The 10,336-nt window shown below is 52.7% G+C and overlaps 1 protein-coding gene across 1 annotated transcript in view; it reads right to left on the bottom strand.

Moving 5' to 3' along the window:
• Positions 1-10,336, bottom strand: part of PDE2A (phosphodiesterase 2A) — a 61,248-nt gene that overhangs the window by 20,910 nt on the left and 30,002 nt on the right. Inside the window, exons 4-5 of the mRNA XM_025051580.1 lie at positions 9,932-10,021; positions 6,279-6,367 (exon numbers count right to left, since the gene is read on the bottom strand). Coding sequence (XP_024907348.1) covers positions 6,279-6,367; positions 9,932-10,021 — 179 coding nt within the window. The remainder of the gene's footprint in view (positions 1-6,278; positions 6,368-9,931; positions 10,022-10,336) is intronic.

Here is a 10,336-nt window from a genome sequence, read left to right as displayed (position 1 = left end):
CCTCTGGCTCTTCCTGCTTAATTAAGTGCTTGATTTTTCACCAAATGTCACTCCTTGCTGAATAATTGTCCTGGGTTCCTCATCCCTCATGCTACCTCCACTGAATTGTGTTTACAGAAGATGCCTGGCCTAAAGAGAAGAGAAACTTGGGGGCGGGGAGTTGGAACTCCAGTGTGTGCATGTGGGGTCACTAAGGGGAGCCCAGCAAAGGTCAAATGAGGAAAAGAGAGGGACAGCCTGTAAGTCTTCAGATCATGAGATCATAGCTACTAGAGAAATCGAGGTTGAGCATCTTGGTCAAGGTCATACAGGCTTCTGAATCAGACCTGTTTGCTCCTGGCGTCTGGTTTTGAATCTATAAGAACTATCAGTGTCTCCCACCTTCCAGCCATCACTCCCTGGATCTTCAGGCTCCTGGCATGCTGGGCTCCAGTTATGGGCTCTCCGATTGTGCCAAAACCCTCAGGAACGAATAGGGGTTTAGGTTGGCAGAAAGGCAACAGCAGCCACTTTTCCTGATGACTAAACTGATAAAGGCTGGGGCTTCATGGAGGCAGGGGGCTAGCCTTGATGACTCTAAGCCAAAATCCCTCTTATGGATCCCACTCAGGCACTTGGCCTGGGACTATTTGGTTATTGGGCAGCCACAAGGTGGCGCTGGTCCCTGCATTGCTCATCAGTGAGAGTGGCAGCTTTATCCCATGACCCCTAACTCTGCACTTCCAAACCCCTAGGACCCAGGGCTGCCTTGGCCGCTCCCCCTCCTCCACCTCCCAACCCCCTAAAGACACCCCGATGAAGAAATCTGCCTTGCTCTCAGCCTTTCTTCTCTTTTGCTCAAAACTTCCTCTGTGCTCATGGCTTTGCGACTCTCCAGTTCCCCATCTCATAAGCTCCAGACCCCAGATACCCAAAGGCCTCCTGGAGACTTACCCTACATGTCCCTGAGGTTGTCAAAGGCACCCAGTCCCAATCTGAACTTACCCTCACCACCACGACCCCCAAGGTGGCACAGCCATCCGCCGGTCCCTAGTAGCATACCCACAAACTGTTCTAGCTGCCTTTCTCTATCTCACCTTCCCCAGCCAGCGGGTGAGTCACCTCCCAACTGTCACCTACTTTTTCCATTCTCAAGCCACAGCCAAGCTGAAACAGAATTACCTTTCCCCCGACCCTGAAGCAGACGCTCCCCTTGCCTCCTGCCTCCTATGGGGTCCCTTAAATCCATCCCCTACATGAGACCCAGAGCGAGTTTTCTCTAAAGTACTTATGGGACCATTCTACTTGAAGTCTTTCTTTCCACAGAGTATTTATTCGGGGTCCTTCTGGGTCAAGTTTGGTACTGAGGACTGAGATGGGAAGAGGAGGCAGACATATACCTGACTCCAGGAGTTCCAACGTTGTGTGGGGACTGACATGCAGACCCCAGCTTGAGTGCAGGAGTGAGGGCTCTGACAAAGGGAGGAAGAGTGAGACCAGCCTACCTTAGTGCAGGATGGAAGTGGGGTCAGAAGGCTTCCTGGAGGGGAAGATGCCTGATTTGAGTCCTAAAGGACATTCAGAGGTTATGAAGGCAGACAGGAAAAGATGTGCAGGCAGAGGGAACTGTCCATGCAAAGGCGTGGAGGAGAGAAAGAATGTGTGTCTGCCAGGTGGTCCAACTGCAAGGAGGTTGATGTGGCTCGACATCAGGGAGCAAGGCTGGAGAGGGGCCAGGACCTTGAGGAGCTAGGCTTGATCCTGAGGGCAATGGGAGCCCCAGGATGAACTTAAGCAGGGGAAAGTAAAAGTCAGGTTTGACTGTTGGCTGCTGGGTATAACGCTCACCTAGAGAGGAAGAGTCGGAGAGACTGGGAACCCAGCCTCAGTGAGTACTCCACAGTCTCAGAGATCCCTGGATAGCAGAGGAGAGGCTGGGCTGGGGCAGGTCAACCTTGACTGAACCCAGATCTCCTACCGAGTGCTGGGGTCTCCAAAGATCTTCAACCCTCAGGAGTCCTGCAGCTTGGCACCTTGCTCTGCAATCTGCTCTCCCTGGCCCAGTCATATCCCATGGCCCCGGGCAGGGCTATGCCAGGCCATGCTCACCTCAGACTACCCCACATATAAGCTCTTTTCCTCTGCTGCACCTTTCCCAGAACTTCTGCACCCCCACACTCCCGCAGATGAGGGTGGGGACTTCATCTACTGCTCACATCCCCAATGGCTCTCTCCTCAACTCAGAACCCCCCACCTCAACTCCTCTCCCCTGCTGACTCTCCTCTTCCCACCTCCCCTCCTCCCATTGTCAGGCTGATGGTGAGGGTGAGGGGACTCCACACCCCAGAGCCAGCTGTCCAGGTTGAAGGCTAATGACTCAGCCCTGGGCACCTGGGAGGTCATGATCTGCCCTGCTGAAGATAAAGACAGATGGGCACAGAGTGGAGAGAAATGGGTGTGAATTTTATGATGGTTCCATCCATTTAACAACTATTTGTTTAGTGGAGAGAGCAGAGGGAAAGGCTTTCTGTTGGTGAGGTCGATGGCCTGGAAAGAGCTGGGTGCCCAGGCCCCTTTCTTTGGTATGGCCCATCCCTTTTACTAAACCCCTCCCCAACCAGCCTCAGCCTTGATCTGACCTTTCATTTCTTGAAGACAAATTGTGATTCAGGCCAGGACCTGGACCCTCCTTTACCTCTCTCTTTCCCAGAGTGTGAGACTCCAGAGATGGGAACACACTATTCCCTGTGTCCCTTGTGACAAATCAGAGGGACAGAGAGATTTTGCAGTGCAAGGGGACCAGGTCAGCTCTGAGGAAGAAATTACTTAAGGTTGGGTTGTGAGACCCCCAAGTGGCAGCGGAGGGAGACAACCAGCTGGGGATGGTGTGGGCGGCGTCTCCATTGCAGCTGAAAGGCCCCGGATTTCACTGTGCTCAGCAGTGGGTAATCAGAAGCTTTCAGATGGCAAGAGACACAGTAAGAAGAGGAAAGCAGCAAGGCCGGAGACTGAAATAGGCTGGGAGGTAGAGGCGGAGCACCAACAAGAGGGAGGTGAAGCCTTCCAGGAAGCCCCTTGCCCAGGCAGCCCTCCAGGATTCTCTTGCCTCCAGCCCTGAGGCCCCTTGCAACCCTTGAAATCCAGAGCTGGACCAGCCCTCAGACGTCAGTGTCCAACCCTGTCATCTCATAGAAGTGTAGGCTGAGGCTCAGAGAGATTGCATGAGATTGTAATTGCAGCCATGTTGTTGTCCTGGATCCCAGATCTCCTGACTGCCAGCCCAGGGTTCTGCTTGCGGACAGACCCAGGCCTGGGGGATGCCGCTACAGCTCCGAAACCTTTTCTGAAAATTAGATCCTCCTTAGTGACAGGGGGCTATGGAACAGGCGTCCTAGAGGGTCCCTGGCTGGGCCATGGAAGATAAGTGAAATGTGGGCTGGTGGAGATGGAGATGGCAGGGAAGGACTTTGCAGGGAAGGAGACAGCACAGCAAGCTCAGGGAGGCAGGAAACCTAAAACACACGAGGAGGATGTAACTGGGCCTCTGTGAGCCTGAGGAATAGTAGGGGCACTGGCAGGAGGGGCTGCATAGCTGGTGGCCTGCTGTCCCCATGGCCCGTTTCCACCATGCCTCCCCATACCGCCCTTAGCCCAGTCTCTGCCCTTCCTCTTGGCCCTTATCTGTCTTTATGATTCACCTCCACCTCACATCTGCTGCTGTTTGCCAGCCCTCCAGGGTTCCTGGAGGAGCACCCCCTGCACTGGGCACTGCCAGAGCCTCAGGCTCCACCTCAGTCTGGGGCAGGTGTCTCGGCCTCCTGACAGGGCCAGAGTCACAGAGGTCCCCACTGGAAGGACCCTATACCCAACCCCACTCATTTTCTAGAAAAAGAGACTGAGGCCAGAAAGGAGGTAATTTTCTCAAGGTCATCCACTGAGTAAATGTGTGGGACTTGGGGCTGGAGGGCCACCAGCAGTCTCTGAGCTCATACTGTGTGCTGGGCACTGCGCTGGGCACTCGTCATCTATTAACTCATCAAGCCAATAGATCCTGTTATCTGTAGTCTCCATTCTATAAGAAAACAAGTTTGGAGGGGGTCACGGTGAGGCAGGGATGGGGCTGGGCTACAATACAGGCCTATCTGACTCCCATTCCAGTGCTCTTCCTTCCTCAATATCTATGTCTCAGCCCTAGTGGAGGTTGTGGGCTCTTTGTCAGATGTGGAGAGAGGAAAGCGGGGCACAGATTTCACCCCCAAACCTTGCCAGCCTAAATAAACTTTGTCTCTCTGTCTGGGATGCCCCTGCTGCATCACCCCTCACCCACCTCACCTCTGGGCCTCCTAGGATTTCTGAACCCTGTCTCTAGCAGACACTTACCTTCCCATTTCCACCAATCTCTGGGCTCATTGCATTGGAACATTCACTCTTAATTGTCTTTTGTTGTTGTTGTCATTGTACCTTTTCCAAAGACTTCACTGAATTTTAAGTGGTCGAGAGTTGGGGGATTCAGAAAGGGCTGCTGATCTAGAAGTTCTGAGGCCCCTCCAAGATGCCTGGATCCCAGACCCACTCTCCAGCAGTAGAAAGCCTGAGGTGGGTGTTTGAGGGCTCAGAAGGGGCAGAGTGAACCCTGCAGGATGCTTCCTCTACCCTCTGAGCTCATTTTCCTGCATCCCTCTCCCAGGAGAGGCTTCCCGGCCACATTGAGGAAACTTCCCGATGAGGCAAGTTCATACTAAGCAAAGTTCTTGAGAATTAGGAGCAGGGGTGCTGGCTTAGAGGAGAAAAGAGGACATTATAGCATTGTTTTTCCTTAAGGTTCCAAAGACCTTCCAGCCTTATCTTTCCATCTTACAGATGGGACAGTAGAGGCCAGAGCGGGACACAGCTGGCTTGGTTCACACAGTCCTTGAGGAGAGGAGTTGTTAGGAGATGCTGAAGGAGAAAATGTCACCTACCACTCACCCCATGGGAAATCGAATGGGAGAATAGAAGATGGGAAAGCTCTGGGCTATTGGAGAGGCGCCAGCCCCTTCCATGAGTAAGGGTTGGGGGAGAGACCAGCATCCAGGATTCCAGGATTCCAAGTCCCAGGAGAGGCCTCAGGACCACCAGCATCCCCAGCACCATGACCTCTGGCATCCCCTAACAGCAGTTCTTTGCATGGCCTCTGTGAAGGGTGAGTGTCATGCCAGCCTCAGCTGCTACCTGAAAGAGCCAGGTAGTTGGAAAAGCTCTCCCCCAGGGAGTGAAGCGCTGCCTTCTAGTAACAACCCCCTGGTGCCCACTCAGCTTTCAACTTCTGACCCAGTGCTCCCTGGCCCTCCATGGCCCTGTGGTGCTTAGAAAGCAGTGAGCACATCCTCCGTGCCCTGCGCTCCTGGGGACCAGCACTCCTGCCCATCTATACTTTCTCATCTGACAAGTTCGACTTCCCCTCCTTGTCTCCTGAATAGCCAGGAGCCAAGAGACTGTGTCCAGGCCTGGCTCTGCGTCATGCCAGGTATGTGGCATTGGAAACATCTCCTGATATTTGCCCACCTGAAAAATAAGGAGGCTGAATTCGATAGGCTCAGAGGTGTCAGGGGACCATAGGGCACCGAGCCCAATATTCTATCATAATGAAAACAAAACCAGACATTTAGTATTCATTACGGATAGTTTTAAATGCTTTACATGTGTTAAACTCATTTAATCCTTCCAACAACTCTATAGTACCATTATTATCACCATTATATAAACAAGAAAACCTAGGCACAGAGAGAGGTTGGGTCCCTCGCCCTGGGTTATACAGCTAGTAAACGAGAAAGTGGGATTTGAATCCAGGCAGTTGGGCTCCAGAACTCACAGCAGGACACTCTGCCTCTGAGCAACCCGTCCTCAGATGTAGTGAGCTCCTCCAGGTCCAGCATTCAGGGATTCCAAATTCTGTGATTCTGTGAGAACCTTCCGGGCAGTTCTCATAGCTTTCTGGGGTTCTAACTGATAAACTGTAGCCCTGAACTTCTGAGACTCAACTCTGAGGAGGCTGCAGCAATTTAGAAAAGCTCTCTCAAAGAAAACCTGCCAGTTGGCACTTTCCCTGTGCCGTCCACTCCCCTAACCCAGACATTGTTTCTCCGCTCTGTGCTGGAGTCAATGACCTGGCCAAGGAACCGGGTGAATGAAGTCAAGGTTGGATGGGGAGGATGAAGTCAAGGTTGGATGGGGAGGGTCACACCAGATGACCTTGGAAGGTATCGCAGGCCTGAGATTCTTGACCATGCGAGAGGGCAATAATGTGGAGAATGACTCACCGGACCTTCCCCTCCTGGGGCAGCTCGTGAGGAGGGTCCTCACACACCAGCCGGGACTCCTTGTCCAGCAGGTAAGTGTAGACAGTCTCCTAGGACAGAAAGCACTTGTGAGACCCTGTGGAGCATCCCTTCCTACTGCCCAATTCCAACCTATACACAGGTCTGGGTGACAAGGTCACAGGCCCTCTGGGAGTGGGCTCAGGTATCTGTTTATTTATTCTCTCCAGGTGATTCTAATGTGCAGTTAGGGTGGAAAAACTCATGAACTTAGCATCTCGCCTTCTCCTCTTCGAGGGGGTTCTGGGCAGGCAGCGATCCATGATCCTGCCGGCTTTTTTTACCTATCACCCCAAATTCAAGGCACCAGGGAAAGGGTCTGAAGGGCTAAAGGTGCAGACAAATCTCCTACATGCACCCCGGAGTGTTTCCTTGCCATGATTCCAGCCTCAGCAAACAATAACTGAGTGTCCACTCAGGGTCCTACTGCAGGAGGGGCTCAGAAGGCCCCCGGAAGCTTCCCTCCTATCTTGGAGACACAAAAATACTCTACAAGAAACCTTACACCATGACCAAAGCTGAAACGGCTTCCTGGAGGAAGTGACCTTAAAGCTGTAACTGGAGTGGGAATTAGACACATTCAGGGAGTGGGTGAGGCACAGAAGAATGGCTTCTGGGTTGAGTAGCAGGTATATAGGTGTGAGAGCACTGAACATTTATGGAACTGGCAGTGAGGGTAGGGGCAGGAGGTGGGCTTGGAGTCAGCAGGAGCCGAGCTAGAAGGGCCTATAAACCAAGCTGGGGGAGGATGTCAGGGGCTGCTGCCGGGTGGAAGGGGGAGCAGTGAGCCCTGGGAGACAAGAACAGGTTTATATTTTGGAGTGATCATTCCCCAAAGTGAGATCAAAGCTCTGCTCAAAGCTTATCAAGTCTTCGGCTTGTCAATCTGCCCTCCCCAAGGGTCCAGAGCAGGTTCAACTTTGGCACCAGGCCGTGTCTTGGAAGAAGCAGTTGCCCTCACTGACCCACAAGCAAAAATCCACATTCCTTCCAGGCAGGACCGGCTGTCCTTAGGGATCCACAACCAGCTCCGTTCAGCACTGTCTTGCAGAGACTCCACTTCCCACACTGTGCGTGATGAGTGAGACCCAGATGCCAGTGCTGTCCAGCAGAATTGGCGCCCCAGTGATGGGGCACCCACATGCTCAGCTAAGTATCCTGAGGGGTGCTGTTCTCTCAGTGGGTGAATGAGGACTCTCTTCTCTGCTGATGATATCAGGGAAGGCTTCTGGAGGTGGTAACATTGGAGCCAGGTGTTGAAGGCCCACTCTCAGTAAGGGTGGAATCCTCAGCTGAAGCAGTTGTCTTTTGCTGTTGTGACGGTCCACAAGCCTGCCAGCCACTCTTGCTTCCAGCCAGTCCCCATCCTCCCCCAAGCCCCAGGAGGTGGCCCAGTCTTCCTTCCAGGGAACCTGAGCAAGACACAGCGGTGGTGTGGGCTGGGGATAACAGGGACTGAGGGGAGTGAGAAGGATAGACACAGGCCTGGAGCCCACTTGTCCCCCTGGGTGAGAGTCTAAGTGGTGAGTTTAGGGATAAAGAAATCAGTGGGAAGGAGGCCATCCCTCCTCACCTATATCTAGCTTTCTTCTTGTCATCTGGCCCTTTCAGCAGCCTGGGAGGGACCTGTGGGATTTTTCCCAAAGAGGTTGAGAGATCCCACAGTACCCCGGGTCATACAGAGAGTCTTGCCTTGTCAGAGAGAGGGGTGGATGATCTAGGGGTGGGGAGGCAGGGAGGACAGCTCCTCACTTCACTTCCGGATGTCCATCTGCCTCCCACCCCCTCACTCTCAGCACTCTGGGTTAAAATTAGCTGAGTTTATTGGAGAGAAGGAGGGAACCATTTCAGATACATCAGCACCATCTGCATTTGGGGCTGCCTGCCACAATGGGTGCTGATGAGGGAGCCAGATGCCAATGGCTGTCCTCACTGGGGAGGGATTTGGGGTGGGGAGGGTTTAGGGAGACCCCCTTCCCTACCTCTCCCCTTCTCTGGGGGTAGAGCAGATCTCTCTTTTCCTCACATAGGAACTGAGCCTCCCATGCATCCAGGCAAAGTCAGGGTTTCCCTAGCCCATACAGGTCTCTCGAATGGGCCAAAGTAGATATTACCCACTGTCCCAGGAACTTAGTCACCTGGACCACAGCTGCCTCCAGCTTTGGGGATACAATTAATCTAGTGCAAGCATCTATGCTGGCACAACCGAGCACACAGCCTGTGAAGACCTGGCCAGTCACCTCCTCTTCCTGTCCCACCCAGGACAGCCTCAATGGCCACTGAGGGGCCCAGAGAAGCCTTGCAAATGCTGACCTGCCAACATCTCCAACCCCTCCTTTCAAGATGTTTCTCCACCTCAGGCCAGATGTTGCCTAGGTCCCATCCTCTCTGGGAGGATTTATTTTTGGGTGCCAACACACCTACTTCCTGCCAAATTCATGCTCAATAAAGCCCACTCATTAGCCTTCCTCCTGGGCTCTGACCTTCTAGGTTTTGAGAAGGTAGAGCTGAGAAGAGGAAATGGGAGTGCTTAGGTGCCAAGCTCTACTTGTCCCTGTCATGCTGTGTGATGTTGAGGGAAGAACCCATCCTCTCTGGGCCTCAGGGAGTTCATTCATCAAGTAGATTCAGACACAATGGGCCCTAGAGGGGGAATCACCTTCTGAATTACTCTTATTTCCTAGAGCAGAGGTTACCCTTAGCTAGTATCTAGAGTAGAGTCCCTAATCCAAGCTATGGGAACTCAGTTTAGGCATCTCCTCCTCCTCCAGGAAGTCTTCCATGCCCCTTAGGTTGGGTCAGACCCCCTCCTCAAGACTAATAGTTTCCTGCTTCCCTTTATCCGGCACGACTGAGACACTGCTGCTTTGGGTATTGAGGGCTAGTTTATCTATTCTACTAATCTAAAGGATGAACACTGGCCATTGGATCCAGGCTGGGGAGTGGCTTGGGGTAGCTGAAGAAGGGTATAGTTTCCTCACCAAGACATTCTGGGCCAGGCAACCATACTAACCAGGTGACCATGGGCCCAGGTAATCACTCTCCACCTACCCCACTTCAACCTCACCCATGGTGTTGGAATGGGCTAGAGAGAACCTTAAAGTTAAAGGTTTCTAGATGTCATCTTGTTCAGCCTCCTGTCTCCAGGCAGCACACTTTAACTTGGCACAGATCCATTCATCCAGGCTGAGCCCCATTTCCATTTCAGCACCTCCCAGACCTGGCATCAAGGAAGTTCTTTTGCATGTCTGCTCTCAACCCCTCCTGTTGTACATACTCCAAAGCCCACCTGATGCCATTATGTCCTAATTGTCATCCTAGGTGAATCCATTCTATTATCTGAGACATGTTAGCTCAAAGTCTCCTTCTGTCTCAGACATTTCAGGATTCCTATGTAAGCTCATTCTTTGGGGCTCAGCTTCAGCTCTCTTCTTCCAGAAAGCCCTCTCCAAACACTCAACTAAACCCTCCACTTCGCCATGAGAGTCCTCCGAGCAGGGACCCTGCTTCTTCATTCCTTCTTGACCCTGTGTGAGGTACAGCCAGGAGTGGGCAAAGGTCTGGGGAGCAGGGGAAATGTGGAGCCAGGCACCTACCACTCTGGGAAGCACGGCTGAGAGGGCCTCCTTGACAGCCCGGTGCAAGCCCGCAATATTGATGACGGAGCCAAGGCTCAGCAAAGCATCCTGGAAGAGAGAAAAGGGCAGTGAGGGCCTTTGCCAGACAGGCCAGAGGCAGCCCCTTCTGAGTACAAACTCCCAGTCTAAACCAGACCCCAAGGCTCTAAGATACTGGAATCTCAAGATCTGAGTATCTCAGACTCCAACAGGTCGTCAGGCCCTAGAATGTATGTCCAAGTCCCTCATCTCACAAATAGGGAAACTAGGACTCAGAGAAGGGCCAGGGACCTGGGAAAAAACTCACAGTGAGTCAAGTGGTCAAGTCTAGACTAAATCTCAGGTCTCTTGTCCTTTAGCCAAGCACAACTCTGATGGTAGGGA

Source organism: Pteropus alecto, unplaced genomic scaffold, assembly GCF_000325575.1.
Source record: "Pteropus alecto unplaced genomic scaffold, ASM32557v1 scaffold468, whole genome shotgun sequence".
NCBI classification, from domain to species: Eukaryota; Metazoa; Chordata; class Mammalia; order Chiroptera; family Pteropodidae; genus Pteropus; species Pteropus alecto.
The sequence above is the reverse complement of the archived record's forward strand: the minus strand, read 5'-3'. Positions and strand labels throughout refer to the sequence as shown.